Source organism: Humulus lupulus, chromosome X, assembly GCF_963169125.1.
Source record: "Humulus lupulus chromosome X, drHumLupu1.1, whole genome shotgun sequence".
Classification (NCBI taxonomy): domain Eukaryota; kingdom Viridiplantae; phylum Streptophyta; class Magnoliopsida; order Rosales; family Cannabaceae; genus Humulus; species Humulus lupulus.
The window spans coordinates 39,929,362-39,944,993 of record NC_084802.1 but is presented as its reverse complement, the minus strand read 5'-3'; the positions used below and the strand labels follow the sequence as shown (position 1 = coordinate 39,944,993).

At 32.1% G+C, this 15,632-nt stretch overlaps 2 protein-coding genes across 3 annotated transcripts; both read right to left on the bottom strand.

Moving 5' to 3' along the window:
- Positions 1–4,649: 4,649 nt before the first annotated feature.
- On the bottom strand, positions 4,650–8,560 carry LOC133803485 (uncharacterized). 2 transcript variants are annotated; one of them, XM_062241545.1, is made up of 10 exons: positions 8,363–8,560; positions 8,105–8,166; positions 7,903–8,020; positions 7,511–7,605; positions 7,357–7,401; positions 7,141–7,269; positions 6,894–7,070; positions 5,248–5,326; positions 4,852–5,116; positions 4,650–4,755 (listed from the first exon to the last, which is right to left on the bottom strand). In XM_062241545.1, the coding sequence occupies exons 3-8, from the start codon at positions 8,014–8,016 to the stop codon at positions 5,317–5,319; spliced, it is 570 nt and encodes a 189-aa protein (XP_062097529.1). In that variant the 5' UTR covers positions 8,017–8,020; positions 8,105–8,166; positions 8,363–8,560; the 3' UTR covers positions 4,650–4,755; positions 4,852–5,116; positions 5,248–5,316. The 2 variants fall into 2 exon arrangements, 1 of the variants encoding a protein (XP_062097529.1); XR_009877982.1 differs by lacking the exons at positions 4,650–4,755; positions 4,852–5,116; positions 5,248–5,326; positions 8,105–8,166; positions 8,363–8,560 and having other exon boundaries at positions 6,919–7,054; positions 7,357–7,427; positions 7,903–7,947.
- Positions 8,561–13,840: 5,280 nt separating this feature from the next.
- LOC133805733 (structural maintenance of chromosomes flexible hinge domain-containing protein GMI1-like) lies at positions 13,841–14,486 on the bottom strand. The gene is made up of 3 exons (XM_062243894.1): positions 14,406–14,486; positions 14,049–14,330; positions 13,841–13,945 (listed from the first exon to the last, which is right to left on the bottom strand). Exons 2-3 carry the CDS (start codon positions 14,211–14,213, stop codon positions 13,841–13,843), a joined length of 270 nt encoding a protein of 89 aa, XP_062099878.1. The 5' UTR covers positions 14,214–14,330; positions 14,406–14,486.
- Positions 14,487–15,632: the final 1,146 nt, after the last annotated feature.

Here is a 15,632-nt window from a genome sequence, read left to right as displayed (position 1 = left end):
TCGTAGGTGAAATCATCTATTTTTCATTACAATTTATTAAGCACTAATATACATTATTATTTCTTAATACACTGTTGGCGAAAAACCGCGTAAACACTATGTTTTACACAATCCATACTAACAGAAGAGTCTAATGGAGAGATTTCTAAGGCCAATGTGGTGGCTAAATCTCCCAACAACAACAAAGGAAAAAGAATGGGTAATGTTAGGAATGGTTCCATTCAAAACATATGTATTGGGAAATGTTTTTTATGAAATGAATATTTGCATATAATGATTGTTTATTATTATTATTTGAATAATACGATATGAATATCATAAAATTCTCAAATTTGTTATTGGGGCTACAATCTTGTACTGGTACGAGAGGAATAAGATTGTAGGGAATACAAATTTAAATAGTTCACAGTAAACATAGTTACATGGAATCTTTTGATTAAATATTGTTAGTACAGTTCACTAGTATTATGAATACATGTAATCTAGATCTGGATTACTAATGTAGTAGAACATTTTAATGGTGGTACTTTGTATAATGTGATTATAAAGAACTGGACCAGATATATTATTAATACTTAGTTAAATATCATTTTTGTTTTATAAGTATTAATTAAAGATATCAATAAGTTGACCATACACAACTTGATTTCTTTCCTATAATTGTTATGAACTCATGTTTATGTCATTTGAGTCATTTGATTCACTCGTTATGGTTTGTCAAAATGATCAGGCTGAAAACTTTTGTTTTGGGGACCCATTGATGTAAGTGGTTGGGGACATAGTATACAGATATGGAATCTATACCTTTTTGAGAGGAATTGAATAATGGTTCTCGTAAGTGTTAAATTTTGGAACTGAAAGGTTATTGAGCTCAAATTCATAAATGAGTTTATGAATTAACATTCACTAGTAAAGTAATTGGTACTTACGGAAACAAGAATTAATTAAAAATGTGATCTTATCCCTACTTGAATTATGAACCATTAATAGATGAATGAATTGTATGTAATGATTAAATCGATGAATTATTTTTTATTAAAAAATGTCATCTATAAATAAATGTTTATAATTGCAAGAGTGCAGTCTCATATATTTTGTATAATAATACTGAGCTTAATAAATTAAGGTTATTATATTAAAAATATTTAATTGATAATCTAAATTTATTGGAGTTTGAAATTATAGGTCCATAGGTTCTCAATGTGGCTCTATCTACACTATTCAAAGTAAGAGTTGAAACCGAGATTAATGAGTGGAAGGACATATTTGCAAGAAATTTATTCTTTGGGGAAAATATGTAATTGAGATTAATTAATTAATTAATTTTCAAAATTAAATAATTAAATATATATTTGTTATAATTTTCAAAATTAGTATTAAATAATAAAACAATTAATATTGAATTAATTAATTAATTTTTTCTTTATTTAAAATGTGAAAAATAAATATGATAATTCAAATTGGATTTGAATTGGTTCATAAATTTATTCAGATGATTCAAATATTTATCTGATAAGATTGATTATCAGTTTAAATATATTTTATCATTTTTTAATCAATAGATTATTAGATAATTAATAAATAAAATGGTTAAGACACATGCCCAGAAAAAGACATGTGTCACATGCCAATTACACTGGCGTAACAGAGTCACAGACTCATTCTAGGGTTATTTTATTTATTTAATAAATTTAATAGTAAAAAAATTTTGATTTTTGAATTTTTAATTTAATTCAATTATAAAACAATATAATAAAAAAGTGTTTCTAGAGACTTTCAAGTTGAGACTCACATTTTTCATAAAGAGAAATTTATCGTATCTTTTCTCTAAGCTTGAAAACCAATCTCTCAGACCTAATTCCAAGATCTCATGTGTTGAGTACATCTTGTAAATCACTAAAAATCTCACCATTACTCTACGTGCCCACACGCATCTTGAAGTGTAGAGATCATCTTGAAAAATCGTGGTCTGAGTACATGAAGATTACTTGGATTGGATGTTCATTATTTAAATACTAAAAGATTGCAAGGACTCTTGATAGACGTCAACTGGTATATTCTTAATCTTTGTATGTGTTTTGATTAATGTATGTACATTAATGAATCCGTTATTTAAAAAATTTTGAATAAATTTTTTGAAATCTCTCAGGCCCAGCACCCCGTGCATTCCGCTTTGCATATGGTAAACATGTTACCAACAAGTAAGCCTAAAGGCAAAGATTAAAAACCCTTTGGACCTAAGTAGAATGAACATCAATTCAAGAGTTTCAAATAATCTTGCTTTGTGTGTTACAAAAAGGGCCATTTTGTAAGGGAATCCAGGCTCAAGAGGAGCCACAGTAACGAGCCTAAGGTGAATTCAACCAAAGAAGAATTAGTGGCAACACTAAATGAGATTAATGTCATACATGGAAAGGTAAAAGGATGGTGGTATGATACTTATGCCACCATCCATGTTACATATGATAGATCTTTATTCAAAACCTTTGAGACTTGAAAGGATGCGCCTGAAATAGAAATGGACATTGAGAAAATGTCCAAAGTTGAAGGCAATGGAACAATTGATCTATTATTCACATCCAGCAAGAAGGTTCTACTCACTAATGTTTTGTATGTACTAGATATATGTAGAAATCTTGTAAGTGGCAATTTTGTTGGCAAACCGGGAATCAAGGTGGTGATTGAATCCGACAAGTTTACTTTGTCTAAGGGGAGTGTTTTTTTGGGAATGGATATTCTTGTGATGGAATGTTCAAACTTTGTATCTTTATTGATGATATGAACAATAAATCTTCTAGTTCTTGTTATTTGCTTGACTCAATTTCTATTACTTTATGTCATGTTATACTTGCACATATTGGTTTTATCACAATTAAAAGAATAATTAAATGTGGATTGATTGATTGTAATAATGTTTAGCATGATAAGTGTAAGCTATGTGTAAAATCTAAAATGGTAAAGAAATCATTTCCTTGAGTTAATGGAAATTCTAACTTGTTAGATTTGATACATATTGATTTATGCAAACTAAATGGTATGTTGACTAGAGGAGCAAGTAGATATTTGATTACTTTGATAAATGATTGCTCTAGGTTCATATATGTTTGTTTGCATAAGAACACAGATGAAGCATTTAATGTGTTTAAAACATATTTTGAATCATATTCTCATGAAGAAAAACAATATATCTCCATATGAGTTATGGAAAGGAAAGAAACCAAACATCGGTTATCTTAAAGTGTGGGGGTGTCTTGCTTATTGTAATAACCACTACAAGAAAAAATGCTTTTAATAACACCAAAAATGTGTTATCGAAACCTACGATAACACTTTATGATGTGTTAAGACAGACTATGTTATCGTAGGTCAGGGTACTTCACATAACACTTTACCAGTGTTATACAGATGTGTTATTGTACTGTCAACGATAACACAATTTCTGTGTTATTTTAATATATAGATAAGTGTTGAATTATGTTATTTATAGTCGATACTATAACACTTTTTTTTTGTTATACTACACTGTAGTATTACACTTTTTTTGTGTTATACTACACTTTACTATAACACATTTTTTGTGTTATACTACACTTTAGTATAGCACATTATTTGTGTTATATAATGAAGTTTCCATAACATAATTCTTTGCATAAAAAGTGTTATTGTAATATATATTATAACTCAATTTTCGTATTATTGTTATATTTAGATATATTTAAATTCTCATTATATAATTTATTTAAATTACACTAATTTATTCTATTATATTTTAATTTTTTTTATATAATTAAAATTAACTTTCTAATATATACTAGCATCATCAAATGAACTTGATTTTCAAATAACAAAAAGTAAAAACATTCTACATTGAATTAACAATCCACAATTTAGTTTAAAACATGCAACACTGTCATCAACAACAAAATATTCTTTAAGTATTCTAGGAATCTAAAATTTACTACTTTTAACACAGAAATAACGCTTCGCTGGATTTTTCCTCTACTTCTGCATCATCCATTGACAGGTTCTTAGAATTGTAGCTGTTTGATGGTTCTTCAATAACCTCTTTTTCAAATCCATTTTCCTTACCATTCTGGAGCTTAACTGAAGGACGCGTTCTCTTCAAAGGTGACAACAATCTAGTAACAGCGGCTTCAACATTGGCTCCACATATTGGCTCTTTTAAATAAGTAACAAAAGGGGTACCAATAAGCTTTCCCTGACAACCCGTAACACTGTCTGACAGGCACCTAAAAAATCCGACTATCTAAGTTAGGAAATCCAGCAGAAGTCTAACAAGCAGTCTGCGTAGATGATCCAAGACATAAAATGACTAGGATACAAAAAATTAAAACACATATTTCTCAAAAGCAGATAATATAGCCAGTATTATCCAGTCAACACTTGACTTGGAGCGCTTGAACTTTATTCATACGGACTTCAGCTTCTTAATGAACAAGTAGCCAATAATTATTTTAATTGATACTATAATCCCCTTCTGAAATTACTTAGTTAAAGTTATTTTTCAATAGATGGATTGGCAACACCAGTTTGTACATCACATGTTTACCATTGCTATTTACCAATTACATAAGGATAGGGATGCAAGCTTACTTTTCATGTGGTCGATGAATTATTTCAATTGTGGATCTTCCCACAACGTTTTTAGAAAGTCTATAAGTGGTCATCCTCCTTAATTGGAGCCAATAGATCTGAGGGGTTTTCCAAATATCGAAAAATCTTATGTTCATAAACCTGGCAATCGAAATTACAGCTACTCAACCACTAGAACTAAAATTAAGGGAATAAATAAAATAAATTGTAGCAGATATCAATGGAAACCAAATTTACCTCTGCAAGCAGAAGAATCTCATCAGCATTCAAGCAACAAGCAACAAGCATTACTTAGTTGTTCTCTAAGATCTTTACAGCAACCTTGCTTTAGCAAACTAACAGTGTATAGCATAGGAAGACCACTTCCATCGCCGTAAAACACAGTCACGGTTATTTGCCGAGTTGTAGTTGAAGGTAGCGGCAACGACAAATACATGAAGGGATCAAAAGTGATTGAAATCTTTCCACATGCTGGGCAAACCAGTGTCGACTTATATTGACCCTAACCATTAACATATAAACATTGTAAGAGAAGAAAATAATTTTGTACAAGTACAGGAAAAAATAAATGCTTATGGTTCAAGGAAAGAAGAAATATAGCTTTCAAGAAAGAAGACTTTAATTCCCATTCACCTGGCAAACATCCACTATCAATGAGTCATTCCGGGCCCTGTGATTTTGCAAATGATGAAGATCCAATGCCTACATCAATCTGCAAAATTGATAGTTAAGCTGTCATTTTCTACAATTTAGTATCCCATAGAGAAAAAAAAAAGAGGTTTGCAAATTATCATATTACTTCAGTAGCCAAAGGGCAAAAGTAAATGTTTCTGTAAAACTGAAAACTTAACTTCTCTTTACTTAGTGTAACAATAAAAATAATTAAAGAACTAAATAATACTTAACGTGACATCTAGGCAAGTAAAATGTTTGACAAAAGAAAGTATTAAAAAAAGAAATACCCTGAACTATTAAAAAAGAAAGTAATCACTATAGATTACTTGGACAAAAGAAAGATGAAACAATTAAAATATTATCTATTATTAAAAACAGTCAACAATATTCATAAGAACTCATTAGCCTAAAAAATTATAGAGGTATGTTGACTTACAAGACCCAGTCTTGGATACTTGCCTAAAATATGCCAAAAGGTACCTAACATAGTGACATGGTGTGCTCAAAATATAATGATATATTATTATGGCCAATTTACCGTTAAAGAGGGTGACACAATTCAATATAAGCAATCACTTGTCACGATTGTTTCAGACATTGTAAAAGGTAAAATCAGACTTGATGGCTATAAAGGAATGGAAATAATGGCCAAAAAAAATTCCAATAATGTAATACTCTGTTTTGTCTTTAGAAAACATAGCCCCCCAAAAAAACTCAGCAATGAAGGCTGGAAATAGACAAAAATCAGCAACAAAGACTTTGAAGAAACTAACCTAGAATAGAGCCAAGCTCTGACACATGACTCATTCAGATCTCTCTAAGTGTCTCTGTCTAATTGTAAATACATGATATGTGTGCATGCTATGCAGAAATGTAGATCATGTTAGGCTAATTCTAGTTAAAACCTCTAATTCTAGTTAAAACCTGGTTCATGTCAACAACAGCTGCATATCTTCCAACTAACAGTGAAAATATACTAATCAATTTAATAGATGAAGAACAGAGAAATAACTGTCTTTACAGCACAAAAACTACAAAAAATCATGATTAAAATGCAATCCAATATGTTAATAATACTCTGGAACTTTGACTCTTTTATCTATGAAAGAGAGCTAAGTAAAACCTCCAATTATAGCACCTAGAATCTTAATCAACAAGAATGTGCAGATTTCTTTATAAAATAAACAGGGCTTATAATCAATAACCAAAATAGAGTGTTAGTGGCACCACACATATGAGAACATAATTTATAAGCAAGAAAGTTTCATGCACCTTTAAACAAAAATACAAATTTCAAGCCATGCTAAGTCAAGGTAATTTCAGCAGCAAATTTCAAGCCATGCTAAGTACTATTATAGCTAATATAATATATACAATATAAGCAATACATGCCAATAGAAATATCTTGATTGAATAGATACAAAAACAGCATTAAATAATCTAAAAGGTTAAGTTGATATACAATAAGGTAGTATGTACTACTTAAAAATACCAAACAATGTAATTAAAGTTCCTATTAACTGCTACGTTGAGTTAACAATTTTGACTAATTCTATATAAATATATCTTGCATTATACACAAAGCCATGTCCTAAAGAAGTTACCTTCCCTTCTTCACTTTGTCAGATACAGCTCTATAAGCATACTTCCACCAAGAATGAGGATCAGATTTCACGGAAACATGTGGACGAAAATGCGCATATTTTAAGCGTTGATTAAAGGCAGAAAACTTATCAGCTAGTTTTAACATATCTTTGTATCCATCCTGCAACAACAAGATACTAAAAATTTTCAAGGCCAATCAAAACATGCCTCCAAGTATCCAATCATAGTTGAATTATGAAATTAAACCTTTGATAAACAGAGAATGACATCATCCAGAATATACTTTGCATTTCCTGTAATTGGTTCCAGAATATAAGTGTGCTGTTTGACAATTCTATCAGCAGGTTTGCCTTCTTCAGTGCCATATCTAAAAACCTGAAGCAAATAAATGATCAAAGTTTCATAGTTTGAACATGCCCTCAACATATGTAACTGCAAGAATAAACTAAATATTGGTTCTACCTGGACCCACTCAGAAGGAAGCTAAGAGTTTCTCCAAGGTCACACCTGCTGCAAATGGGTGACCATGATTGCTAAAGAATAGGAAATTAAAATTCAGATAGAAAATAAGAATGTTAAGATTCCAAAATATAAAATTTAACTTGCTATTACACACCTTTCACTGTCCTCGTATCTGATATGAATATTTGAAATTGAGAGTTTCAAATTTCCAACTATAGTGTTGATAAGGGAACCCAACCATGATTGATTCTTCAAATAAAAATATATACATATTAATACAGTTATAATCATAATTGACAACCAAATATATGTATAAACATATGTATGGTTCAAAAAGATCAAAAGGTAAATCCTAGAAAAGAATAACATCACAACATTTGAATACTACAACCAAAACTTGATACAATATTTGTTATCAAAGATTCAAAGCACATAAGACGCTTAAGAACCAAATACTAGTTACAAAGACCCGTTACCAATTAGAAATAATATGAGCATCCTATGCAAACATAAGTGCTAAAGTCCAAAGATAAGAAAATTAAGAACCTCATTTCTGAAAGCCTGGCCAATTTGAGCAGCAGCAAAAGGAAGCTTGTTCCCATTGTAATAGTACAAGTCTTTGAAGTTAACAAATATGCCCTGTGCAGTTTCTGGCCGCATGAACCTACAACAGAGGAGATTTAATTACATATCATTACTGACCAAACAGGAGTCTTAATAAAAAAGAATCGCTAAGAATAATTAGTACCAAAATGTAACGTGCTCACCCAGGGCTCAAGCCAGATTAGAATCAGACCTTGCAAAATGGGTCTAATATAAGAAATAACAACTAAATCAAACAGAAAATAATAGCTTAAAAAATATCATATTTTCTTTGGTCGTCTTGATTGTAAATATCCGTATGGAACCTGAGTCTATTAGTTCTCCCTGTGTCATTTGAAAATTTTTTCATAGACACAATTATCAACTCAACTATAAATAGAGGTTGGAAAAATGGTATACTTACAGTTAAACCCTCGCATTTATCATGAAGACAAACTGTTTCATTCAACACCTCACCAACTCCTCTTGAATCATCATGAAGTAATCTCCTACAAAATCAAAGCAACTTGTTCGAAGTCATGAGGAAGCAATCCTAGCTGATTAAATCAAATGCATTAAACCAGGGAATAATAATTAATCTTGGAAAAAAATCAAAGAGAATAGAAACATGTGGAGCATAAGCTCTATCTGACCATCCACTAAACTGGATCCCCCAACTGAACGGTCAACCAACACTGACAGTTTTGAGATACTGTCTTGCATGTATATTCCAAGATTAATCTGAAAAATAATAACAAAAGGCAAGAAAGTAGTCAGAAATATAATACATATAGAATGCTGAACATGAGAAAAACAAAAACAAAGCATATGTTTTTGGATTTCCTCTCAAAAACTGAATTGAGAAAGTTGAACTAAGTACATGCTCAATAATTGATGCTTACTATAAAAACTGTAAAATGGAATGGAGGTAAGATCAATGCAGCTTGAGAATAAATTGAATCAATACCATAACATATCTATATGAGTCGTATGTTTCAATGCGTCAAGAAATAGAAGCACACAGGATAATAACTTCATGTATGCTTCCATGAGATGGAATAAAGACTTGAAAATAAACCGCAAAGATCTTCAACTTCCATATATTTAACTGTACAATGATATATAAAGTAGCACAGTGTGTGATTCAAATATCTCTTATCAAATTTAAGTATTAGAGATTTAGAATACCCTCTTAATGAAGTCACGTCCGTTAGAATCTGTGTAGAATGTTCCATTAGTCTTTAAGGCTGTTGTAATTTGAGTAGTGATTTCTTTTCCTATGCTATCATCCACAGGTATAGGTCCAATATAAAAATAGAATAACATAATCAGCAAACAGTAAATTGACAACTATATATATATATATATATATATGAAAAACAAAGTTAACAGAATTCTCTGTGCTCTTGGTAGATCAATTTCAGAAGTTAACTTACAGTAAACTCAACTTCAGCGTGCTCCTTTTCCTTGAATACCCTAGTAATCTGTGCATACATTTGGGTTTGTTACTGAAATTATAAGGAATAATGACCCTAGGTTGAGAACACAATTCCAAACATGTTATCTAATCAATCCTACCCAATTACAGTTTGATATATCAAGTCTAAAACAACTGTATGATCTTGTTATATTTGGAGCAGCAAATCACCTGAGATATCCATGGATTGAGCCGTTGGTGTACTTCATCCATTACTGGACCTCGAACCATAGTTAGAGAAGCCTGGAACATAGGAGTGTTACCTTTAGGTACTCAATTCTATAAAGGCATTGTCAAGTAGTGTTCAAAAACATGCATTATAAAACAGATAAATAATAAAGGTAATCTTTAAATAATTCTTCCTCTAATCTATTAACAGGTGATAAAGCAAATAAAGCATTATAAAACAGAGAATAACAAACGTAGATATTCAAAAGCCCTCAGATCTCATAAGCTAATATGGTCATTAACAGTGTACATGAGAATTTTCATTATAAGCCTTAAGAGCACTCACAATAGATTCTGTAAAATAGACTTTTTTCTGGTGAAAAAGTAGAGAGAGAGAGAGAGAGAAATATATATGTATGTATGTATGTAGAGAGAGAGAGAGAGAGAGAGAGAGAGAGAGAGAGAGACGGCTTATAATGCAAAACCATGAAACTGCTTTGGAAAATTAGATTTTCCATCACAGGGCAAATAAGCATGCAAAGAAAGTGAAAACTAACAAAAAAAAATGACAATATCTTCATATTATTACATAAGGCAATAAAATATATATTTTGTAGCTGTAAAAAGAGACCATTTTAATATATAAATGCCTTCAGAGATTAATGCTAGAAATTTCATGAACATTGAAAATTCATTGAGAACCAATCACATCTTCAAGGTTTAAACACCACCACTTCAACCATCACCTTTGGCATTCACCACCACCAACAGCAAACACAGATCATCATCACCACAGCCAACATGAGAAAATAGTAATAAATAAATAAATAAAATAAAATAATGGATCATGGTGAGTACCAAAGATGGTGAGAGCAGAAAAGATGGAGGCTCATAATGAAATCAATGCACATATCAATACAAAAATAAAAGTTTTCATCACCAGGCACAAAGTAATCTAGAAACAAGGCATTGTTTCCAACATTGAGTTTTTCCATCACAGGGCAAAGGATACTACCATTTGTAAAACCCACTAACATTAAAAAGGAAAATACAGTAAAATCAACTTTATAGCTTACAAATAAAAAATCAAAGAGGAATTATCACCTTTTCTAATGCTATTCTTCTTCCTATGCTTTATGTCTTCCCTTTCTTTTATTATGCAAAAAACACAGACCAGCTGAAAAAAACAATTTGAAAACAATACTTTTGTGTAAAGTTTCAAGAGAAACATGTACATAAAGGTAAGCAAAACGAGACAACTTCCTTGCTCAATGGAATTCAGAAAAGCAGATAGAATCAAACTTAGTGACTGAATTAATAAAATCAATTCTCATTAAAGAAGTAATGATACAAAAGAGTATATATACAGAAAAGACAAAAACAAATTACACCAACTATTAAAGCAGAAACTAAATAAATAGGTAAACAAAAATAACAAATAAGAGCCTACCTTTTAACTGATGTAACAACATCTCTAGATGCACTACCTTCTGGATCCAAGACCCCGCTTACCCAACTGGTAAATGCGTCAAGAAAAAAAAGAAGCAAAAACAACCTCTTAGTACTTGGTGAGAATGATCAAGAAACAAAAATACTGTATCATTATTTTGCAACTTCAGAAGTTCAATCTTCCAACTTTTAGATAGCCATAAGTTATCCACCACCCAGTAAAATCCAGTAATAAAAAAGATAGAAGCAACTAGCATGAGTATCACATAAACAACCAAGTAAAGTGAACAGCAAACTAAAGTAAACCAAAGACATCAATAAGCAAATGCATTTGACATATAAAAGTACTGAAATTAAAAAGCTCCATTCAGATTACAAATTAGAAAGTAAGAGCACCAAACCATGAATTAGTGCTCTAAACTCATCAAAAACAGTACTGAAGCTGTCTTCTAAAATAAATGGGAATAAGCAATGTTTAGCACATTTTACTCAACTGATTGTTCAAAAATATGAAATATATTACAACTACAAACATAAATGCACTTACCTCCATAAGTATAGGCACATAGTCCTTGTGCACCTTTAAAATAACAGCCTTGTTACTTGTTTCAATACAGAATGTTACCCAGTTAAGAGTTGATCACCGTACAAGAGGAACTTTATTTTTTACAGCTGTCTTAATATCTGCAATAGACAACATCCATTACAGTTTGGGCAAAATCAAAATTACCACCTATCAAAGTGATTCCAAACGCTAAAATGCAAAGAATTTATGTCATCTAATCTCTAATAAAAAAAAAACTTAAACCAAAAACATAGTAAGGAATCCCCTTAGGCTATGCAGTCATCAAGGCGTTTGAGCAGAGGGAGGAAGTTCTCACTGAAAACATTCATATTTGGAGAATAAAAATTTGTAGAGATCTGCACAAGGATAGATAACAGCAAATCATTTTGTAATGATAAGAACCGAATAGTTTAGTATAATACACTGTCCAAGTTTTGAATCCAACAAATTGCAGTTCAGTTTATATTTCAATAATCAACTCTCCAATTAAACTTAAAAGATTGGACACTAAGACTAATCTGACAAATTCAACTTTTACACTAAAAAAATTCAAGCAAAGAAAATGTTAGATAGTTCAAATGCATTAGATAGTTGACGCACTGCATGAGAAACTGAAGTTCAATTCAAGAAAAAAACAAAGATGGGGCACAATGATGTGACCTACTCATCAAGATACGACATAGATGGGTCACTGATGTGATCTATACCAAGCTTAACACTCTCAAGGTCCTATTTTAATCGTACCAGGTAAGCCTATACCATTTGAAATATAGAATCATTGTGTCTAAAAGAGTGATTGCTTAATCTAACAATGATAAGATATGGTTCAGTATACACAACTGTCAACAACACTTAAAACATTTGTCCAAATACCAAATAGCCAAAAAAGAATATAGTGAGATATAAATTGTCCATTCATATAGTAATTACTGACTAAGATGGCCATAAACGACAAGATACCTCTGAATGGACTGCCAAACAATAAGGAATATTAGTCCTCTGAGTAAATCTTCATATTCTAAGATGATCCAACTTTGTACTTGATAAGAAAGGAGAGATTATCTTGTGCCAATAAATTAATTGTAGTTAAGAAGCTTTGGATGTCACCTTATATTGTCAAAGCATATAACAAGAAATCGACCATTTATAGATTTGCCAAGAATGGCTGCTTCTTCATGAATAGCATGGCTGCGATCAACTTCTCCATTTTGTTTATACCTTTCTAGAAGAACAACAATTTCGAAAGATCTTACGACAACATCAAGCATTTGATCTGCACCCAAGTATTCTGACAGTATCCTAAATGTAGACAAACCTACAAGTTAGAACCAAATAAAGAAAAAATAAAATAAAAGGGCGACAAGATAGTGTTTTGGTTGGGAAAATGCAAACACATGAGATGTTTGACCTGCTCAGTTGGCTGCAATGAGGTCGAACTCTTCCAAGTAGAGCAACCACTCCTATTGTGTCTTTCATTAAATGATTTTCTGGCTCTTGGAATGGAATTCCCCTAGAAATAATGCAAAGAACCGCAGCAGCAGAGTTACCCATCTTTTCTATATTCTCCATCACTTCCTCTTTCAAGGACAACTGATTTTCGAGACCAAATGGATATAGTTCTGTAGAATCTAGAAATTTTACAAAAAATATAAGATCCCGTTAAGTACTTCGATCAACAAAGTTCTAATATAGCAAATATGTCCTAAAACTAGAAAAACAAGGCCCAGGACACACAATAGAAAAAAGGGTGTCGTCTCATCTCTACAATAATTTTTAAAAGCCGAGTGAGTGCGCCCAGGTATACTATCTAGCATGGAAGGGCATGTCAGTGTCACAAAATTAAATGGTGGATTTGGTCAAGTAGATTCTTTAGATATGTCAAAACATTTTTACAATGATTCCAGCAGATAAAAAAGAATAGCTATAGATGTGCTAGCCAGTCAAAACCTTGCAATTTTTTCATAGTTTGCTCAATTTTTTCCTTCTCTTCATTTAGCTTGACACTTTTTTCTTCCAATATTCAGACTACAGAGCCAATTTTAACAGGTCCTCTTCAAAGACCTGCAGTGAAATAAAGAAACTCAAGAAATCCTAAATCCAGCATGAAATGTGTACAAGAAGGGAATATCTATCTTCCTAAAGCCTGTGAAACTCTATAGATGAATAAAAATAATTATTACAATGGTTAGTCCATGCCAAGATAAAAACTGCATATTCTTTGAAAAGTAATGTAAAAGTGACAATTAGTAGTTGTATGCTTGTACCATTTTATTATTTTCAATGACCGTGGAGAAGTTTTTTCCATCATGCTCCACTTTTGGATTTGGTATAGCAGGTTTGACATGAACCTGCATATGGAGTATATCAATGGTCCAATAAGTACTGGTTTGTAAACTACTTCAACCAACAAAACAAAAACATCACATATAGCTTTTACATAGTTGTTCCCACCTCAACATTCAGACTAAGGTTTGAATGGCGAGAATGGATAGCTAAGAAGCTATAGTTTCCTGCAATTTGAGATAAAGGAATAGCAGGAACAATGCAGCGCCCATGCTTGAAAGTATACCGGACAGACTCTCCCAAATTAAGCCAATCAGCCTTTATTGTTAGCATATGTGACAGACCAGTTTTCTCTTCATCGTGGATAGTACCATCCACAATACCCTCACAGTTGACAATTTCAAAAATGATATTTTCTAGTTTGGAACCAGCAGTAAGAATCTCGGGTACCTAGTCACAATATTTTTAGATAAGAAAAGGCGGGAAAAAGAAAATTAGCAACATATGAAGCAGAGAATCACTGACCTTCGATGCGATTCTCAGTTCTCTTTTCTCAATATGAAATTCTTTTTTAAAAAAGACTTTATTGCCTGATGATACAGAGAGCGATGCTGCACAGGGTCGGGCACAGATATGGAATTTACGGGGCGAATATAGTATAAAAGATTGCAAGTCAATAATACATATTTATTTTGACTACATAATTAATTGATCACATAATGAATACTCAAGCTTTTGCTTAACAGATTCAAAATCTGAGATTTTACTTCCATATCAAGACAATAAAATAAATATACACACCAAGAGTTGTATAAGTAGTATTGTAATTTTTTACACACAAAGACACAAAAAGTTTGTGGTAATGAAATTATTGAACTGAAGCATATAACATTCAATTCAACACATGTTTGTATTACAAAATTAGCACAAGGCCTTATATTATTCTAAGTTATACTGGTACAAAAACAAGAATGAAACTATATTACCAATTTCTTTAGCGTGTCTCATAACTAGATTTCTACAAGTTCAACACATCAGAGATAAAGCTCTCCAGTAAATACACTTACCATTCTCTCCATAACCAGCTGTAACTTTCAAGACCGAGCCACCCACCCCCTCCGTGAGACCGAGCCACCCACGACCCTAAGCCCGTCGTTTTCACAAGACCCACGAGCCCCTGTCATTTGCGTCGTTTGCCGATGCTAGGGAAGGTCGAGCTCCATAAAGACAGGTGAGAGAGCGAGTCCACGTCGTCGAGCCTCCGGAAGTCCCGCTGAGCCTCTGTCAGCCCCGTCAACCTCCACAGTGGTTGAAGCCTCTTCTATCCCCTCGCCGTCATAGTTGAGGGAGCAGGAGAGAGAGAGAGAAGGAGAGGGATCGGGGAAGAGTGAGTCAGGAGACCGGGTTAGAGACACGGTTTTTAGATTAGAGGAAAAAAATGAGAGCTTTGGGTTCAGGTCTAGAGAATAGAACGGGAAGAGAGGGAAAAGGAAAGTATAACAATTTCGTAACCCGCCTTTTTTTTAACTATTTATTATTTACCGCTTTTCTTTTTACATTAGATAGTATAACGCTTTTTTAATAAAGTTATATTTATGTGTTATGGAATGGGGTATTTGGTGTAGTGAACACAAACCCTAAAAGAACCAAGTTGGGTCCAACGACTATAAGATGTGCATTTGTAGGCTATGCCTTAAATAAAAAAGCTTATAGATTGTTAGACTTTGAGTCCAATGTGATAATTGAATCACG

What these genes read in the sequence shown, in the direction of transcription:
- LOC133803485 (XM_062241545.1), bottom strand. Translation starts at nt 8,016, where the DNA reads ATGCGGCCAGAAACTGCACAGGGCATATTTGTTAACTTCAAAGACTTG. An exon ending in GCCAGGCTTTCAGAAATGAG is followed by an intron (nt 7,606 to 7,902) that starts GTTCTTAATTTT and finishes TTTTATTTGAAG; the next exon opens with AATCAATCATGGTTGGGTTC. An exon ending in AGATACGAGGACAGTGAAAG is followed by an intron (nt 7,402 to 7,510) that starts GTGTGTAATAGC and finishes CATTTGCAGCAG; the next exon opens with GTGTGACCTTGGAGAAACTC.
- LOC133805733 (XM_062243894.1), bottom strand. Translation starts at nt 14,213, where the DNA reads ATGCTAACAATAAAGGCTGATTGGCTTAATTTGGGAGAGTCTGTCCGG. An exon ending in ACCTTAGTCTGAATGTTGAG is followed by an intron (nt 13,946 to 14,048) that starts GTGGGAACAACT and finishes CTCCATATGCAG; the next exon opens with GTTCATGTCAAACCTGCTAT.